This window comes from Leopardus geoffroyi, chromosome D4 (genome assembly GCF_018350155.1).
Source record: "Leopardus geoffroyi isolate Oge1 chromosome D4, O.geoffroyi_Oge1_pat1.0, whole genome shotgun sequence".
In the NCBI taxonomy this organism is placed as follows: Eukaryota; Metazoa; Chordata; class Mammalia; order Carnivora; family Felidae; genus Leopardus; species Leopardus geoffroyi.
Window position 1 is genome coordinate 63,359,134 of NC_059342.1, and position 21,187 is coordinate 63,380,320.

Sequence of the window (21,187 nt, forward strand, 5' to 3'; positions counted from 1 at the left end):
AATGTAAAACAACACTTACACCTTGAAAGCAATAAGATAAACAACCCAGTCAAAAAAACGGAAAGATTTGAGTAGATATTTCACAAAAGAAGATATAACAGCTGATAAGCACATCAAAAGATGCTCAATATCATTTGTTATTAAATGAAAATCACAATGAGCTATCATCTCATAACCACTAGAATGACTATAATTTAAAAAAAGATAGGCAATAAAAATGTTAGGATGTAGCAAATGGGAATTCGCTTACGTTGCTGGTATCCATGTAAAATGACACAACCAATTTGGAAAACACGTCCACAGTTCTCTTAAATATAATGTAGCATATGACCCAGCAAATATAATGTAGCATATGACCCAGATACCCTTAGGTATCTAACAATGAGAAATGAAAACATGTATCTACACACGACTTATGCACAGATGTTCTTAGCATCATTACCCACAATACTAGATGCAACCTAAGATTGGATACAGCAAAAATTAGAAACAACCTATGTTTCTACCAGTTGGTGAAGGTGCTATAGATATACAATGGAATACTATTCAGCAATAAAAAGGAAAAAATTACTGATATATGCATTATGACATGAATAAACCTCAAAAACAGTGCTAAATAAAAGAATCCAGGTCAAGAAACCATATATTGTATAATTCTATTTACTTGAATACAGAAAGTCTCTATAGAGACAGAAAGTAGATTAGTGGGTGACTTGGCTGGAGAAGTGGTAGGGTGGTCAGGGAGGTGCTGGTGAGGAAGAGGATTCTTTTTGGGGTGAGCAAAAAGTGCTAAAATTGTTTTATAGTGACAGTTGCACAACATGGTAAATTTACTAAAATATCATTGAATACTTGAAATGGGTGAATTATATATATGTAAAATATGCCTCAATGTAGTTACTGTGTGTGTGTGTGTGTGTGTGTGTGTGTGTGTGTGTGTGTGTGTGTAAAATCTCTGTACCCGTAAAAAGCTAGGTTGTATTTTGAGCTAAAAGAATGAAGATAAAGGAGATTTTATATGATACTCCAAGTCTTGTCTTATATTCTCCTTTTCGTTGCTATTTTTTTATTAACCATCTGGAGAAACCATCTAAAATACTAGGTGTCTGATGCCTTTGCTTTTTCTGGTGCCCACGCTTGCTTTGGGGTGATTAAAAGTTAATTTTCTTTTCAAATATATGGCACCGTGAAAGAAGTACAGACTCCTCTAAATCATAGATACGTGTATTCTAAGATATTTGGATTAAGGGTAAAATGTAAAGAATATGTGGTTGCCAGATTAACTCAACCTGTACCCTACATATGGATTCTTTTGTAATTGTAAAAAAGTTAGTTCTTCCTAAGTCCCAAAAAAGAATGGTGAAATAGATTTATTATGGGTATTACTTTATAACAGATAATATCTGATTTTAATTGAAAACTTAACTTGCCTAAAACCTAAGTAATTTAAGCGCTGTGATTGATGTGGACTTAATACCACATGTAAATGTTAAATTTGATCAGAGAAAGTTTTAATCAAGTGAGAAGCTGGTATCTCAAAAAGAGAATGAAATGTAAAATTTCTTTCTAGAAAAGGTAAGGAGGACTTTACAAAGATAGAATTAAGTTAAAAATATTAATTCATGACCTTTAAGGATAGTGCAGTCCTGTGTCACTCTTCATGCAATAACCCATGACAACTATTAGGAAGGGTAACACAGAAACATAACAGGCAAAAAATAATAACTATCAAGAACAGGTACCTGAAACATATTATGTGTTGCTTTGGATAGAAAATAAAGGTGTAGTGGAAAATTCTTTTCATCTGGCCTTGGAAGTTTTATAAAAGTCTAAAACCTCAACTTGGTTGTTTGGTTAATTTTTATTCTTCTTAAAAAAACAAATCTAATACAGGAATATTTTTGGTTCAAGGTCAGAGATATTCTATCAAATACTGAAAATAATCTACGGTTGCCTAGATACTCCATTTGTGTAAATTGAGAGATTTTATTATGGTGTTTTTCTGTTTGGTACACACACACACACACACACACACACACGGGACTGAGAGAACTCAGTGAGAGGGATCAGTGATGTATTAATCCAAAATAATTAATAATCAAAGGAGCAAGGGCAAAGAGTGGTCAGGGTAAGAAGTCAGGGGTTAGTGCCTCAGTACTAAATGTCAGCTCCAAAGGTATAGGCAAGGGTAGAAACAAACCTTGCAAACTGGGAGAATCAGGACTAGAGAGAGGAGATCTGAGCAGTATGGAAAACAACAAATGTATTGTAGCAGAAACTGCCTTTCATGGCATGAGGGCAGTCTACTCAGGTAAAGCAAGGTGCAGGTCTAGGCAATTAGAATTCGATTCACTGTAGCTTTTTTTGCAGGGGTGGGGGGTTCACTACCTGTCATTTAAACTCTAGACTGCTCGGTTAGAGAGAAGATGGCGGCGTAGGAGGATGCTGGGCTCACCGCGCGTCCTGCTGATCACTTAGATTCCACCTACACCTGCCTAAATAACCCAGAAAACCGCCAGAGGATTAGCAGAACGGAGTCTCCGGAGCCAAGCGCAGACGAGAGGCCCACGAAAGAGGGTAGGAAGGACGGCGAGGTGGTGCGCGCTCCACGGACTGGCGGGAGGGAGCCGGAGTGGAGGGGTGGCTCGCCGGCCAAGCAGAGCCCCCGAGTCTGGCTTGCAAAAGCGGAGGGGCCAGACTGACGGAGTGTGTTCTGACAGCAAGCGCGACTTAGCGTCTGGGAGGTCATAAGTTAACAGCTCTGCTCGGAAAGCGGGAAGGCTGGAGGACAAAGGGAGGGAGAGCTGCTGAGCCCCCGGACGACAGAGCTCAGTTTGGTGGGGAACAAAGGCGCTCGCCAGCGCCATCTCCCCCGCCCATCCCCCAGCCAAAATCCCAAAGGGAACCAGTTCCTGCCAGGGATCTTGCTCGCTCTGTGCAAACACCCAACTCTGTGCTTCTGCGGAGCCAAACCGCCTGCAGCAGATCTGACTCCCTCCCGCTGCCACAGGGCCCCTCCTGAAGTGGATCACCTAAGGAGAAGCGAGCTAAGGCTGCCCCTCCTGCCCCCGTGCACCTTGCCTACCCACCCCAGCTAATACGCCAGATCCCCAGCACCACAAGCCTGGCAGTGTGCAAGTAGCTCAGACGGGCCACGCCACCCCACAGTGAATCCCGCCCCTAGGAGAGGAGAAGAGAAGGCACACACCAGTCTGGCTATGGCCCCAGCGGTGGGCTGGGGGCAGACATCAGGTCGGACTTCAGCCCCGCCCACCAACTCTAGTTATACACCACAGCACAGGGGAAGTGCCCTGCAGGTCCTCACCACTCCAGGGACTATCCAAAATGACCAAACGGAAGAATTCCCCTCAGAAGAATCTCCAGGAAATAACAACAGCTAATGAACTGATCAAAAAGGATTTAAATAATATAACAGAAAGTGAATTTAGAATAGTCATAAAATTAATCGCTGGGCTTGAAAACAGGATAGAGACAGCAGAGAATCTCTTGCTACAGAGATCAAGGGACTAAGGAACAGTCACGAGGAGCTGAAAAGCGCTTTAAACGAAATGCAAAACAAAATGGAAACGACGACAGCTCGGATTGAAGAGGCAGAGGAGAGAATAGGTGAACTAGAAGATAAAGTTATGGAAAAAGAGGAAGCTGAGAGAAAGAGAGATAAAAAAATCCAGGAGTATGAGGGGAAAATTAGAGAACTAAGTGATACACTAAAAAGAAATAATATACGTGGGTCAACCAGGCAATTAGAGAAGAAATTAAAAAATATATGGAAACAAACGAAAATGAAAATACAACAAACGCTTTGGGACGCAGCGAAGGCAGTCCTGAGAGGAAAATACATTGCAATCCAGGCCAGTCTCAAGAAACAAGAAAAATCCCAAATACAAAATCTAATAGCACACCTAAAGGAACTAGAAGCAGAACAGCAAAGGCAGCCTAAACCCAGCAGAAGAAGAGAAATAATAAAGATCAGAGCAGAAATAAACAATATAGAATCTAAAAAAACTGTAGAGCAGATCAACGAAACCAAGAGTTGGTTTTTTGAAAAAATAAACAAAATTGACAAACCTCTAGCCAGGCTTCTCAAAAAGAAAAGGGAGATGACCCAAATAGATAAAATCATGAATGAAAATGGAATTATTACAACCAATCCCTCAGAGATACAAACAATTATCAGGGAATACTATGAAAAATTATATGCCAACAAATTGGACAACCTGGAAGAAATGGACAAATTCCTAAACACCCACACTCTTCCAAAACTCAATCAGGAGGAAATAGAAAGCCTGAACAGACCCATAACCAGCGAAGAAATTGAATCAGTTATCAAAAATCTCCCAACAAATAAGAGACCAGGACCAGATGGCTTCCCAGGGGAGTTCTACCAGACGTTTAAAGCAGAGATAATACCTATCCTTCTCAAGCTATTCCAAGAAATCGAAAGTGAAGGAAAACTTCCAGACTCATTCTATGAAGCCAGTATTACTTTGATTCCTAAACCAGACAGAGACCCAGTAAAAAAAGAGAACTACCGGCCAATATCCCTGATGAATATGGATGCAAAAATTCTCAATAAGATACTAGCAAATCGAATTCAACGGCATATAAAAAGAATTATTCACCATGATCAAGTGGGATTCATTCCTGGGATGCAGGGCTGGTTCAACATTCGCAAATCAATCAACGTGATACCTCACATTAATACAAGAAAAGAGAAGAACCATATGATCCTGTCAATCGATGCAGAAAAGGCCTTTGACAAAATCCAGCACCCTTTCTTAATAAAAACCCTTGAGAAAGTCGGGATAGAAGGAACATACTTAAAGATCATAAAAGCCATTTATGAAAAGCCCACAGCTAACATCATCCTCAGTGGGGAAAAACTGAGAGCTTTTTCCCTGAGATCAGGAACACGACAGGGATGCCCACTCTCACTGCTGTTGTTTAACATAGTGCTGGAAGTTCTAGCATCAGCAATCAGACAACAAAAGGAAATCAAAGGCATCAAAATTGGCAAAGATGAAGTCAAGCTTTTGCTTTTTGCAGATGACATGATATTGTACATGGAAAATCCGATAGACTCCACCAAAAGTCTGCTAGAACTGATACATGAATTCAGCAAAGTTGCAGGATACAAAATCAATGTACTGAAATCAGTTGCATTCTTATACACTAACAATGAAGCGACAGAAAGACAAATAAAGAAACTGATCCCATTCACAATTGCACCAAGAAGCATAAAATACCTAGGAATAAATCTAACCAAAGATGTAAAAGATCTGTATGCTGAAAACTATAGAAAGCTTATGAAGGTAATTGAAGAAGCTTTAAAGAAATGGAAAGACATTCCCTGCTCATGGATTGGAAGAATAAATATTGTCAAAATGTCAATACTACCCAAAGCTATCTACACATTCAGTGCAATCCCAATCAAAATTGCACCAGCATTCTTCTCGAAACTAGAACAAGCAATCCTCAAATTCATATGGAACCACAAAAGGCCCCGAATAGCCAAAGTAATTTTGAAGAAGAAGACCAAAGCAGGAGGCATCACAATCCCAGACTTTAGCCTCTACTACAAAGCTGTCATCATCAAGACAGCATGGTATTGGCACAAAAACAGACACATAGACCAATGGAATAGAATAGAAACCCCAGAACTAGACCCACAAACGTATGGCCAACTCATCTTTGACAAAGCAGGAAAGAACATCCAATGGAAAAAAGACAGCGTCTTTAACAAATGGTGCTGGGAGAACTGGACAGCAACATGCAGAAGATTGAAACTAGACCACTTTCTCACACCATTCACAAAAATAAACTCAAAATGGATAAAGGACCTGAATGTGAGACAGGAAACCATCAAAACCCTAGAGGAGAAAGCAGGAAAAGACCTCTCTGACCTCAGCCGTAGCAATCTCTTACTCGACACATCCCCAAAGGCAAGGGAATTAAAAGCAAAGGTGAATTACTGGGACCTTATGAAGATAAAAAGCTTCTGCACAGCAAAGGAAACAACCAACAAAACTAAAAGGCAACCAACAGAATGGGAAAAGATATTTGCAAATGACATATCAGACAAAGGGTTAGTATCCAAAATCTATAAAGAGCTCACCAAACTCCACACCCAAAAAACAAATAACCCAGTGAAGAAATGGGCAGAAAACATGAATAGACACTTCTCTAAAGAAGACATCCGGATGGCCAACAGGCACATGAAAAGATGTTCAACGTCGCTCCTTATCAGGGAAATACAAATCAAAACCACACTCACGTATCACCTCACGCCAGTCAGAGTGGCCAAAATGAACAAATCAGGAGACTATAGATTCTGGAGAGGATGTGGAGAAATGGGAACCCTCTTGCACTGTTGGTGGGAATGCAAACTGGGGCAGCCGCTCTGGAAAGCAGTGTGGAGGTTCCTCAGAAAATTAAAAATAGACCTACCCTATGACCCAGCAATAGCACTGCTAGGAATTTATCCAAGGGATACAGGAGTACTGATGCATAGGGGCACTTGTACGCCAATGTTTATAGCAGCACTCTCAACAATAGCCAAATTATGGAAAGAGCCTAAATGTCCATCAACTGATGAATGGATAAAGAAATTGTGGTTTATATACACAATGGAGTACTACGTGGCAATGAGAAAGAATGAAATATGGCCTTTTGTAGCAACGTGGATGGAACTGGAGAGTGTGATACTAAGTGAATTAAGCCATACAGAGAAAGACAGATAGCATATGGTTTCACTCTTATGTGGCTCCTGAGAAACTTAACAGAAACCCATGGGGGAGGGGAAGGAAAAAAAAAAAAAAAAAAAGAGGTTAGATTGGGAGAGAGCCAAAGCATAAGAGACTCTTAAAAACTGAGAACAAACTGAGGGTTGATGGGGGGTGGGAGGGAGGGGAGGGTGGGTGATGGGTATTGAGGAGGGCACCTTTTGGGATGAGCACTGGGTGTTGTATGGAAACCAATTTGACAATAAATTTCATATATTAAAAAATAAATAAATAAATAAATAAATAAATAAATAAATAAATAAACTCTAGAGTGCTCATGGCTAGTATATACATGTCTTTTCTCTGAAATGATGATTAGTCTGACTTGATTATGTTATAGATCACTGTTTGCATTGTTTGTACACAGCTTGTTTATCTAGAGGGTAGCTGATATTTTCATGTAAATCCCTAAGGGACTGCTAAACTTATGGTTCTTATACCATGCTACCTGTTTCTATTTCAGCCTGGCCAGTTTTAGACGGTGCAGCCTTGCTACATGGTGTAAGAAATGGCTGTAGGAAACAACACTCAACGAAGTTATTCCATCATCCCGTGTTTTATATTTGTTGAGGTATGTGTATTTTTTGCCTTTATGGACAAATCGGAATAATAGTTTTTATGCCAAGAACTTCGATTATTTTACAAAATTAACCTTCTCATTGACAAATTTTGGTAGCACAAATATTGGTAAGGAATAAATTATTCAAAGCGTTCCTTGAATTTGAAGCCATACGACAAGAAGTTTCATCTATGGGATACAAAATAATTTATTCCTTTTACTTCCAGTAGTGACTTGAATGTATGAATTATGAATGCAGCATTTTAAGTAGATAGTTTTTAAAAAATAAATGTTGTATATAAGTGAAGAATCACTGATTCTGCTCTTGAAACCAATATTGCACTATATGTTAACTAAAATTTCAATTAAAAAATAAATATCATATTTCAGGAGTTAATAAACCAGATTGTGTACAGATGATGTTAGTTGACAGATTTTGCCTTACGGCCCAAATAAAGAAAAAAAAATCTTAGAATTGACTGTTTCCACTGGGCATTTTTTTTAAAGTAGAGTGTTGAGAGCTTGTGTAATGTGCAATTTATTTTGGTCGTGAATGATTTTGTTGAGTTGCTCTAAGCCTGTACCAACAAACGCTTCTCCAGCATATTCTTGGTTAAACTCCTTACACTCCCCCACTGTACCTCACTCTTTATAATGTTTTTATGGAGGAGGCAGAGACCTGGAAATTTTAAGAAATTTGTAATCATACGATGCAAAAAAGAAAAAGCTAGCTACTCCAGGTTATCTCAAAATAAGATGTCGATTTGCCAAAGATATTATTTCTGCCTTCTCAAAGACATAGGTAGAGCATCAAATGGGTTGTTTTTTATCCTAAAGATTGGCTTTAAAATATGACCATGTAAAGAGCTGAAGAGTAAGTGTCCTGAGATTCCTTTCTGGGTAACTGCCAGGATAGTCTTTACATCCCAAGGCCCAGCTGTAGCATATTCTTATATTATGGGATCTTTTTGGCTGAGTGTGGGAGGAACATGCATGTTGATCCATTTAACTATCCATGTGAAGACAGACAACACTTGAGTTAAACCACTACTTATATTCAAAACTGTACTTTCAATACATACGCTGCTTAAACATCTTCTGTGCATCAACGCAAGAAGTATTTTTACCTTCTACCTCTTGAAATAACTTTGGCTGTCTATATAGTCTGTTGAATAATTTTGAACATTCTGATTTGGGGCCAATAAACATGGGTTTGGCTGATCCTTGAGTTTCACTTGCAGACATCCCTTGGTAGTTTAGATGAACAAATAGTGTTTGATTTCTTTTCTGGTGATGTTTGTGAATCTGTTTGTATTGCAGAATTAGGGGGAAATAGAACATTAACTTGGGACAGAGGTGTTCATATAAGTCAGGAGACCTACAGACTCACGCTATGCTGAATCTCTGAAAGGGTAGACAAAGAACTTTTCTCTCAACATAAACACATCTTCTTAATACTCTTCCTTTAACTTACTGTAGAAGGCCTAGAATAACTCCATTCAGACAATAACTATACCTTATGTATATTGTGGGTTCTAGTTACCATTGTTCATATTGAAATTTTAATGAAGGAAAAAGAGTCCTTTCTCATGCTGCTCATGGGGAAAATGTAGAAGACTATAGCACTATGTCGGTCTTTCAATGTTAAAATTCTTTGTTGTAAGAGAAATTTGTAAAGTAAGCTGGGGGAAATCGGACAATAAGTCATCTGATACTATCTTTATCTTCCTGGTAGCAATTTTACTTTAAATTTTCTTAAAAATCAAATAGGATCTAAACCTCAAAGTAAGAGGTTTAATTTATTGCCGGAAGGTATATCTCTGAAGATTTTTGGTCCTCTGATGTATGAACAATGAGCTGACGGGTGGAGCAAGCAAGAAGAGATATAAATCAGTCTTTCTCTGCCTTAACCTTAACAAACATAAATATAAGTCTAAAAATCTGAGAAAGGAAAGACAGTTTATTCTTTTTCTTGTTGTATTGTCCTTATTTTGCATGGAAGTTTAAAGTACATCAGGTGTACAATTTAGTGATTCAACACATACACACAACACCTGCTGCTCATTACAAGTGCACTTGCTAATAGTACACTATGTTAACTAACTGGAATTTAAGTAAAAACTTTAAAAAATAGGGTAAATCAGTGACTTCTCTCAGAAATAAGCAGAAGAAAGAAAAAGAGGAAGTGAAGTGAAATAAAGTAGAAATTGAGAGGGGAAGAGGTATATCTCAAAGTGGCTGTCATGATACTCCTGTATTTTAGCTGTCAAATACCAATAATTGTATGGACCCCAATGTTCATTGCAGCATTATTTACAATAGCCATGATATGGTAACAACCTAAGTGTCCGTCCATGGATGAATAGGTAAAGAAATTGTGGAATGGACACATAATGGAATATTCTTTGACTATAAAAAGGAATGAAATCTTGCAAAATACAACAATATGGATGAACCTTAAAGGCATTATGCTAAGTGAAATAAGTCAGTCAGAGAAGACAAATACTGTATGATCTCTCTTACATGTGGAATTAAATTTAAAAAACACCAAGTTCATAGATACAGAAAACAGATTAGTGGTTGTTGGAGGGGAGAGGGGGAGAAATAGATGAATGGGGTCAAAAGTTAAAAAAATCTTTTGTTAATGAAGAAAAAATTTTTTTAAATATTTTCTCTTAATAGTGCTCTTCTGAGATTGAGCAAGAAAACTTTGAATAAGACCCAGTTGGGGGTGGGATGGGGTATAAAATGAAAAAACACTTACCGTTTACGTACATTATGCCAGGGATATCAGAAAACTTGGTCAAAAATAACTTAGTTAAAATGTCAATTTGATCAATGAATACCTTTTCACTATTACTTCTTAATTATGAAAGAATTCAAACAGAGGAAATATAACAGATACACCAAAACCAAATCTTTCCATATGTGCTTTAAATGTTTTCTCAAGGAAAAAAAATATTTTTTCAAGGAAAATAAAATATTACAAATATGGCTGAAGTCCTACTGTCCTGGACCTGGAAGTAACTATCCGTGAAGTTGGAGGCTTTATTCCCCTGTATGATTCTCATTCATATTTTCATATTTTTCCTATATATCTACATATTCGTAAACAATATCTTAGGGAGATTTTACATAAATGATACCATATTGAACTTTCCTTTTGCAACTTGCCTTTTCATTCAACATTATGTTTCTGACATTTATCCAGATTGGCAATCCATTCCTTTTAAATTGTGGCATTTTATCTCATTGCATGAATACGCCCACTGAGGGACAGTTTGGTTGATTCTTTTTTGTTTTCCTGACTCTTATTTTACTCTTACAGCTTTCTTTGGCAGAAAACGTTCTTATTTCTGTCTCCATGTCCATGTGTCCAAGAGCTTCCCTTGGATTCACTCCTAGCCGTGGAATTGCCAGGACATGATTACATTTCCCTGTGGTTTGCTTCAGTGTAAGACCAATATTGAAATTTTTATCCGTTTCCTTGAGGAAACTTTGTTAAACTCTAGACTGCGTCTGTATATTTCTTAGATTTTTTTTCAGACAGTTATATCATCTGCAAGTAGTAGCAGATTTGTTTCTTTTCTAGTTTTTACAACTTTTTCTTATCTTTTTGCTTTGCTTAAGACCTCCAGCGCAATGTTAGATAGAGACAGCAGTAGAAGCCATCCATGGCTGATTGCTGACTTTAAAGAGAATATTTCAGGCGTTCTGGCATGAAGTTGTAAATATGGACTTTTGTTCCTTTTTCTTTTTCCTTTTTTTCTGTTTTCTGCCTTCTAGATTAGATTACTTCTTTTGTTTTAATCTTCCTTTCGGTTTTAAATTATAGATTCTATTTCTCTTCTTTTAAACCTTACTCTTCAATTAAAATTTTTTTTTAATGTTTTTATTTGTTTTTGAGACAGAGAGAGACAGAGCATGAGCAGGGAGGGGCAGAGAGAGAGGGAGACACAGAATCTGAAGTAGGCTCCAGGCTCTGAGCTGTCAGCACAGAGCCCGTCACGGGGCTTGAACCACGAACTGTGAGATCATGACCTGAGCCTAAGTCGGACACTTAACCGACTGAGCCATCCAGGCGCCCCATTACTCTTCAATTTTAAATATTTAAAGTTAACAAACAATAAGCTTAACCAGTAGCTCTTCACTTCTTGTAAACAGTGATGTTCTTAAGTCACTTTGAAATCTTGGGTGTCATTCTTGATTTTATATCTTCTTTAAATTTTTTCACTAATTTTTCAGTCCTGGCTTCTTTGAATTTACCTGCATATTCATTTTCTTTGCTCACCCTTCCTCCCTTTATTCCTCTCCTTCTGTCAGGGTTTAATTTCCTCATGAAACTGAGCCTTTAGTAGTTCTTTCAGCATGGACCTGATGAATTGTAAACAGTTGCAATATTTATCTGACTTTGTCTTTATAATACAATTAATCTAGAAGGGCAGTCTAGCTTAGTACTGAATTCTGGATTGAATAGTTTATTCTACCTTCTGAACTTCCAGAGTATTAAACCATTTCCCTCTCCTGCACCGTGCAGCCTACCTTTATTTTTGCTGTGAAGACTCTCCTCTTATTACTGTTCTTTTTAAAAAAAATTTTTTTTTTGATGTTTATTTTTGAGAGATAGAGCATGAGTTGGGGAGGAGCAGAGAGAGACACACCCACACAGAATCCGAAGCAGGCTTCAGGCTCTGAGCTGTCAGCACAGAGCCCCACGCAGGGCTCAAACCCATGAACCATGAGATCCTGAGCTGAGTTGAAGTCATACTCTTCTTGATAGGTAATCCACATTTCTCTCCAGTGGCTTTGCCATTTTTCTCTTTGCTTTGGTGGTCTGTAATTTCATATAATAATGTTTAGGTGTGAGTTTTATACTGGCTAGAACTTATTTTATATCATGAGTGTGAAAAGTCACATTTGTACCAATTCTGTAAAAGTCTCAGGCACCACATCCTCAAATACTCTGTCTCCTCCATTCTATTTTCTTTCTCCATTTGATATGTTGGATCTTCTTCTCCGTCTTTCTGTATTCCATGTCTCTTAACCCATCTTGTTTTTTAATTTCTGGAAGTTCTATGTGCAAAAATCTTTTTGTTTGTATAGTGTCCCCATGCTTACAGTTTTTCTTTAATATTCTTTCAGATTATTCTGTTTTCTGAGATTATTGGTATGCTAATCCTCCTGTATGTTGTATCTGCCATCTCTAGCTCATGGTGGATTGTTTCCTTATTTATTTTTGTAATTTTTTAGCTCATTTTTTAGCAGAGCTTGCTTCTTCTGTAGGATTCATGCAGGCCTTAGATTTTAAGAGTCTTTGGGGGGATTTTGCATGTTTCTCTTGGGCTTAGGCTTCTATATTCAGAACCCAAATGTGACAATCCCAAAGTATACTTACATCAAAGTTCACCTTCCTTGTAGTCTTCCTATGACATAGGTGGATTTATGTAGAACATTCTTTCTCTGAGTGAAAAAGCAAGGTTCAGGAATGCTGGCTTTTACACAGCAGTCTCCAATCACACTCAGGTCCTCACACCTGGTCCTCATGGACATTAAACCCCAAATCTTGTTATGGAGTTTGACCTGTACCCCTTTCTCTACTCCCATCTGGGTCCACCCTATCGTCAGTTTATTGGGTTACCACTCTTCTTTTCAGTACCCTTTTTGATTCAGCTCATCTATGAATGATAAAAATAAAAAAGACAAGCCATTGTTTGTAGATGTTTGCAGTGGGATGTTTTCAGGCCATCTTTGTTCCGTGAATGCATTCATTTATTAAACACTTATCTATTCAGTACCTATTTTCCCCCCAAAGTCATTATGTGTTTTGCCCTTTTTGCATACTTCAGTTGCTAACCAGGCTTCTGTAACTTAAATCTCATCAAGTTTTTCATAGAGCCAGGATTATTGGGCCATGCTTGAAATGTGTGTGAAGGATGGAGGGTGGAAATGAGAGCCAAACAGTGCCCACAGTGGAGCACTGATGTGCATTTTCTTAGTGATATTTTAATTCTGCAAGCATAAAATTTTGACTGAGGGATGTTTTACTTGTGGCAGTTGGTGAGGTGAGTAGATACAAGCCAGCACCTAAAAATTCAAAAGTGAGGACAAAGTGGAAGCCTGCCTGGGACCCACCCAGAAGGCCGAACCAGTGGTGGAGAAGCTGTCTGGCAAAGGAGTACATAGCACAAAAGGTCTCATAGTGATAACAAGTCAGGAAAGCACAGTGCCGAGTAATCCTTGGATGCTACCAAAATGAGAAGATGTCACTGGAGAGAGAACAAAGTTTGTAGATAAAGAGAGTAGACACAGAAGGTAGTGGGCTGAAAGGGAGGGGATCAACACAGAATGGATTGAGAAGTGTGATCTGTAATGGGCAACCCAGGTGCTTCCAGAAATCATGCCCTTGCATGTTAGGTATTCAGAAAAATGTCTCCTTTGGACATTTCCCCATGTCAGCTAATCCTGAAAGTGTACTTGCCATGCTGGCTGGAGCCTCTTAAATGAAAAGCCTTTGACAAGTGAATAGTGATTTTTTTAATGTTTATTTTGAGAGAGACAGAGACAGAGACAGAGTGTGATTGGGGAAGGGGCAGAGAGGGAGGGAGACACAGAATCTGCAGCAGGCTCCAGGCTCTGACCTTCAGCACAGTACACGACGCAGGGCTTGAACTCACAAGCTGTGAGATCATGACCTAAGCCGAAATTGGATACTCAACCAACTGCACCACCCAGGTACCCCAAACAAATAGTGATTTTTAAGGACTAGAATATAAACTTTTCTTTTGCTAATAAGAGTTGAAATCCAGAATCGCTAAAATTCCAAGATGGTCCATGACAACATTTCTTTCTTTTTTTTTTTTTTAATTTACATCCAAATTAGCATATACTGCAACAATGATTTCAGGAGTAGATTCCTTAATGCCCCTTACCCATTTAGCCCATACCCCTTCCCACAACCCCTTCAGTAAACCTCTGTTTGTTCTCCATATTTAAGAGTCTCTTATGCTTTGTTCCCCTCCCTGTTTTTATATTATTTTTGCTTCCCTTCCCTTATGTTCATCTGTTTTGTATCTTAAAGTCTTCATATGAGTGAAGTCATATGATATTTGTCTTTCTGTGACTGGCTAATTTCGCTCAGCATAATACCCTCTAGTTCTGTTCATGTAGTTGCAAATGGCAAGATTTCATTCTTTTTGATTGCTGAGTAATACTCCATTGTATAGATATACCACATCTTCTTTATCTATTCATCCATTCATTGATGGACATTTGGGCTCTTTCCATACTTTGACTATTGTCAATAGTGCTGCTATAAACGTTGGGGTGCATGTGCCCCTTCAAAACAGCACACCTGTATCCCTTGGATAAACACCTAGTAGTGCAATTGTGGGGTCTTAGGGTAGTTCTATTTCTAGTTTTTTAAGGGACCTCCATACTGTTTTCCAGAGTGGCTTCACCAGTTTGCATTCCCACCAGCAATGCAAAAGAGATCCTCTTTCTCCGCATCCTCGCCAACATCTGTTGTTGCCTGAGTTGTTAATGTTAGCCATTCTGACAGGTGTGAGGTGGTATCTCATTGTGGTTTTGATTTGTATGTCCCTGATGATGAGTGATGTGGAGCATTTTTTCATGTGTAAGTTGGCCATCGGAATGTCTTCTTTGGAGAAGTGTCTATTCATGTCTTTTGCCCATTTCTTCACTGGATTATTTGTTTTTGGGGTGTTGAGTTTGATAAGTTCTTTATAGATTTTGGATACTAACCCTTTATCTCATATGTCATTTGCAAATGTCTTCTCCCACTCCATCCGTTGCCTTTTAGTTTTGCTGATTGTTTCCTTTGCTGTGCAGAAGCTTTTTATTTTGATAAGGTCCCAATAGTTCATTTTTGCTTTTGTTTCCCTTCCCTCTGGAGACATGTTGAGTAAGAAGTTTCTGTGGCCAGGATCAAAGAGGTTTTTGCCTACTGTCTCCTCGAGGATTTTGATGGCTTCCTGTCTTACATTGAGGTCTGTCATCTATTTTGAGTTTACTTTTGTGTATGGTGCAAGAAAGTGGTCCAGGTTCATTCTTCTGCATGTTGCTGTCCAGTTTTCCCAGCACCACTTGCTGAAGAGACTGTCTTTCTTCCATTGGATATTCTTTCCTGCTTTGTCAAAGATTAGTTGGCCATATGTTTGTGGGTCCATTTCTGGGTTCTCTATTCTGTTCCATTGATCTGAGTGTCTGTTTTTGTGCCACACGACATTTCTAACCAACGGCCCTTCCTGGATCTGGTTCTACTCAAGCAATGAAAAATAGCAAATGCTGAACTAGACAAAAGCTGAAGAAAGAGGCAGCAGGAGGAGTAGAAAATTAACAACTTTTAAGTGAACGTGAGGATATCTACTTTCTTATCCTCGTTTTTGCTACTTGAAATCAATTATATTAGTTTTTGGTAAGGATAAAGATTCTTACAATAAACTAGCTATAAAGTAAAAAGAGTGATCAAAATAATCAAATATCCTCTTTCTGTGTTTTCCATCCTCAGTCCTTTTTTCTCCTTCTCAGCTTCCTCCTTCCCTACCTCCTCCTTTCCCATGTACTACTCTCCCCTCTGTACTCCTGATCCCCTCTCCTGTCTTTCCACTTTCTTTCTCTTTCCTCTTCTCTGTCATTTCAGCAACACTTCTCACACTTGAGGATCAACAAAAGGAGGGTTTCCCTGAGGGAAAACACACCCAAATTAAAGTAGAATTTTTTCCCTAAGAATGAGAACATGCACTAAGATCCCCCCTACCCGCCCCAAATCATTGCCAGTGTATTTTCTCAAAATAGAGAGATATTTTGGGACGGAGATACCCCTTTTGACAAATCTTCCCAGATACCAGTGGATTCTTCTCAAGACAATGTCATTGCATTCTCTGTAAAATCATGAACAACTCAGTCAAGTCTCTTTCAAATATATACATGCTAACAGCAAAACTCTAAATGGAGCTTAGCTTCCTTGGCAGATAATATTAAGTACCAGGAGTTTGGACATAATGAACACAATTGTTGCTTGATGTGTACAGATGTGACAGTTTTATCATCTTGATGGTTACTTGTACTTGCAATTTTTATTGCCTGTTTTTGACAACTCATTTTTCTCAGCTGGAACCTACCAGGTGATTGTTATAAATGCCAGCCTGAAGGTAAAAAATCTCATGAAGTTCTGCAAGAACTTGATGGTTCTGAGTGTCTTTCTTCTCTTGGGCCAGAAGGCATTGCACATTATCGTTTGGGGACAATGACATTTCTAGGCATTTCTGTCAGTTTGTGTGCCTCCAACGTAAAAAGAAGAGTGAGTCTTGGCCTTGCTGTCTGCTCTTTCCTTGCAGATGTTAAGGTTTAGCAGATCTGACCACCTTGTTCCTGAGACTTAGATTGCAGCTACCTTAGATCTTTGTATTTAAGTCACGTCCAGAACTTTCCAAGGAGAAAGTATCAAAATCTCATCCTCATGTGTAGTGGGATACAAAGAGAAAATAAGGTGATGTGAAAAGCCTGGGGTTTGAATCTTGGCTCTGCCATCCACTGCTGCTATAAACTTGGATAACTACTTTGCACTTCAGTTGCTTCATCTGTGAAATGGAACAACAAAAAACAAAAAACAAAAAAACTTCCTCTTGGGCACTTCTGAGAAATAAATGAGGGTAAGGCACCTAAAAGTACTTGCCAAGTAGCAAGTGGTTGATATTAACAAAAATAATTAAAGTAACAGCTTCTACCCAATAGAAAACAGATACAAAACCAACAAAGATGAAAAGTAAAACTAACTACACAGACATTTCAACATAGACACCAAAACCCTGACCCTTAGAGAGTTTAATATAGCAGTTTAATCCCCAGATACATCACGTTGCTGGGCTTAAGGGGATAATGTTTTTAGAATATATATTAAGATGTTGTTGGAAAGGTTTAAAACAAAGCAATGAAAAATCTGTTGGTCCTGGGGCGCCTGGGTGGCTCAGTCGGTTGGGCGTCCAACTTCGGCTCAGGTCATGATCTCGCGGTCCGTGAGTTCGAGCCCCACGTCGGGCTCTGTGCTGACAGCTCAGAGCCTGGAGCCTGTTTCTGATTCTGTGTCTCCCTCTCTCTCTCTCTGACCCTCCCCTGTTCATGCTCTGTCTCTCTCTGTCTCAAAAATAAATAAACGTTTAAAAAAAATCTGTTGGTCTTTTAGATTGCAATGACACGTGCAAATTATAAAGTACTTTCCTATGCCTTTTCCTATTTAATCATCTCTTTGACTCATGTTTGCAGTATGGAGCCAAAGGACAATGCTAACATTTAGGTAGCTGTTATTGTTTATGTTTATTTATTGAGAGGGTGGGGAAAGAGCCGAAGCTGGGAAGGGCAGAAAGAGAGGGAGAGAGAGAATCCCAAGCAGGCTCCATGCTGCCAGTGCAGAGCCCGTCACGGTGCTCAATCCCATAAACAATGAGAATGAGATCATGACCTGAACTGAAATCAAGAGTCAACTGAGCCCCCAAGGCATCCCTAGGTATCTATTACTTTTCACAGTATCAAGATAGCAGTGTTGATTTTAAAAATGAGATATGGTTGCCATCACCCTCTATCCTTGTCCTCAGGTACTCTTCCAACTGAGTGAGGGTTCCTCTGTCCTTCAGCATTGAGTCTGTTCAAGTTGGATGTTCTGAGATCAAGGGCCCAGTTAAAATAAACTGCTATCCAGAGAAAATAAGTCAAAACTAAGAGACTCAGTCTGGCCCTCAAGGACAAAAGATCAAAAGAAGAGGAAATACGGTTCCAGGCGAAATCAGATGGTTGGGCTCCAAGGGAAGGACTAGGAGTTGGGCCTGGGAAATCATTCCCACCTCACCCTCCTCCTGTTTTCCTTACTGGTTCTACTCCTTCACCCGCCTACCCTTTCAAAGATAATACAATGCCCAACCCGACTTTGAGGGAACATACATATCTCTTATAAGTGTAAGAACAGATGTGCAATCTCACTGGTAATCTAAATCTAAAAATGGTAATGCTGGTAACTATAAAATACCATGGAAGGATTTTGAATAGGTCAGGGGTACAGCCAGAATGAGAGCAACTTTGCTCTTGTCAGCATTCTGAAGAAATACATAGCTCTCTGCACATATCTCAGAATGTAAGTTATACAGATTTCACAGTTCTTTAAATCTGAAAATACTGATATTACACCATTAAATACACCATATTTGACATTTGTTTGGTATTCTATTATAGAACTGGAGTACTTAAAAATATCAGTAGGATAACATTGACCCTATGCAATAGGAATATGTCTTCACATTTTAAATTTCCAATGAAGAAACTGAGGTACAGAGAGGTTAACTGTTTTGCTCAAGACTGCACAGCCAATAGGTGTTAAAGTTGGATTTTCAACAACATAAATTTAGACTTATGTTCCTTCACTGCATATATGTAGGAGGCATAATGATTGGTTTCATAGTATCATTGAAGAAGTGAACTTTCTGTAGTGGAGAACTGACTTAGGTTAGGGAAGTTCTTTCTGATAAGTTCAGAGACCAGAATTCAAATATGTAGAAATGTTGAAATGTGAATTTCCCTTTCTGTAATCTGCCATTCTTTAAGAGCTTAAAGTGTATTACAGACGGTCCCTGATTTACAATGGTTTGACTTAGATCAAAATGCGAGATGATCCTATCTCATAGCATATGAAAATATAATTTAAATATTTTTTATTTTTGTAATGTTTATTTATTTTTGAAAGACAGAGAGAGACAGAGGATGAGCAGGGGAGGGACACAGAGAGAGAGGGAGACACAGAATCTGAAGTAGGCTTCAGGCTCTGAGCTGTCAGCACAGAGCCCGATGTGGGGCTCAAACTCATGAACTGCGAGATCATGTCCTGAGCCAAAGTCAGACGCTTAACTGACTGAGCCACCCAAGTGCCCCTAAAAATATAATTTATAGTCATCCTCACTTAGAGGAGGAGGAAGTAGGGGCGCCTGGGTGGCTCAGTCGGTTAAGCGTCCGACTTCAGCTCAGGTCACGATCTCGCGGTCCGTGAGTTCGAGCCCGCGTCGGGCTCTGGGCTGATGGCTCAGAGCCTGGAGCCTGCTTCCGATTCTGTGTCTCCCTCTCTCTCTGCCCCTCCCCTGTTCATGCTCTGTCTCTCTCTGTCCCAAAAATAAATAAATGTTAAAAAAAAAAAAAAGAGGAGAAGGAAGTATAAAATGGCAGTCTGTAGGGAGAGCAACTTGGTACCCTGTACCAGATCTTTAAGATTTTGTATTCCCCTTGGGACCCCAAAAGCACACTCTTAATCTATGCTTCAGAAATAATCATGGATGTGACAGATTTGGGTAAAAGATGATTTATCATTAAATTGTTAACGATGAAAAAGGAAAGCCCCTAATATTAAACTACAGGGCGGGGGGGGGGGGGGTTTAAAATTCTTGTCGATTCAAAAAAGTACAATACTATGCATCCACAAAAAAAGATATTGTAGAAAAATACTTAATACCATGAAGAAATACTCAAATTAGATAAGGAGATGGGTGAGAGGGAATGAGTTCAAAAGAGAATATAATCTGAGTCTACCCAGGCTTCACCAGACTGTGAGTATAGACGACAGTGACATTATCTGTAAGAACCAAAATCTCACCGTCTAGTGCTCACACCCATTCACAGCGGATTCTAGCAGCCCCAGTCTTCCCTGGTTAAGCCTGGAATTACCACCCATGCTCAGGCAGCAGTGTTTTGGGTTGCTACCCAGAGAACTGAGATTTACATCCACTCCAGCCAGTGCATATCTATTTCCTTAAGCAAAGAAGACACATAAAGGTGCCTCGCCCTGCCATTATTAACATTGTTCACAGTGGGGATGCTAATATCTGAGCCACTGTTAGGTTCTCTCCACAGAGGGTGGGCAGAAGCTCTGCTCTCAAACTCAGCATCTCACTTCATCACCTGAGCATTAGTGGGGTGCTGCTGGGTCTTAGGGTTACCTCTATAGCCCTTCTGTTCACAGGACTCACACATGAATCCATGGACTTGTGGAAGGACAAATACCTAAGGCAGACACACTTGTCTCCTCTACCCTAATTTTTCTTCTGTTTTATACATGCAGATTAATTCATAGAAAATGTTTTTGGAGGACCATCAGCGTCACCAATTTCTCAGACTTACCAAGTTGTGTTAGGGTCATGTCAATAGACATTGCAGCTTCAAAGCCAGATAATCTCTCCATTCAAATTCTGCAGTGCAGAGGTAAAACGTAATACCTTTTTAGAAATATATGTATGTGCCTATACAACTAAATGCCCAGAAAAAAGAGGTATGCATAAAAATCAGTGTTTATCTCTGGGTGTTGGGATTAAATGTATATTTTTTGCATGGAGCCTACTTAGTTTTTTCATCAGAAAAAATTAGGGGCACCCGGGTTGCTCAGTCAGTTAAGTGTCTGACTTCAGCTCAGGTCATAATCTCACAGATGCGGGGGTTCAAGCCCCGAATCAGGCTCTCTGCTGTCAGTGCAAAGCCTGCCTTTGATCCTCTGTCCCCTCTCTGCCCCTCCCCATCTCATTCTCTCTCTCCCTCTCTCTCTCTCTCTCCCTCCCCTCTCTTTCTCTCTCAAAAATAAACATTGAAAAAATTTTTAAAAAGCAGCTATTTAATTTTTTCTTTTTAAAATTGCGCTAAGTTATTGATGTGTGTAGTATAATGTACATAATTCTTTTTACAAAGGTAGAAACTGGTCACTACTTCTTCTGTAATTTGAAAACTCATTATATTCACAAAAAGTCCAATGTCTTACATCATTTCTCAGAGGGGAATTAATTGA

At 39.1% G+C, this 21,187-nt stretch overlaps 1 protein-coding gene across 5 annotated transcripts in view; it reads left to right on the forward strand.

Annotated features, from left to right (window-relative positions):
• The window catches only part of PLPPR1 (phospholipid phosphatase related 1), a 326,466-nt gene that overhangs the window by 192,068 nt on the left and 113,211 nt on the right, over positions 1-21,187 (forward strand). For 4 of the 5 annotated variants that reach the window (XM_045470343.1, XM_045470345.1, XM_045470342.1 and 1 more), the window contains one exon: positions 7,267-7,374. In XM_045470343.1, coding sequence (XP_045326299.1) covers positions 7,312-7,374 — 63 coding nt within the window. In that variant the 5' untranslated portion in view covers positions 7,267-7,311. Of the gene's footprint in view, positions 1-2,188; positions 2,312-7,266; positions 7,375-21,187 lie in introns of those variants that run through there. The other variant, XM_045470341.1, reaches the window with a different exon arrangement.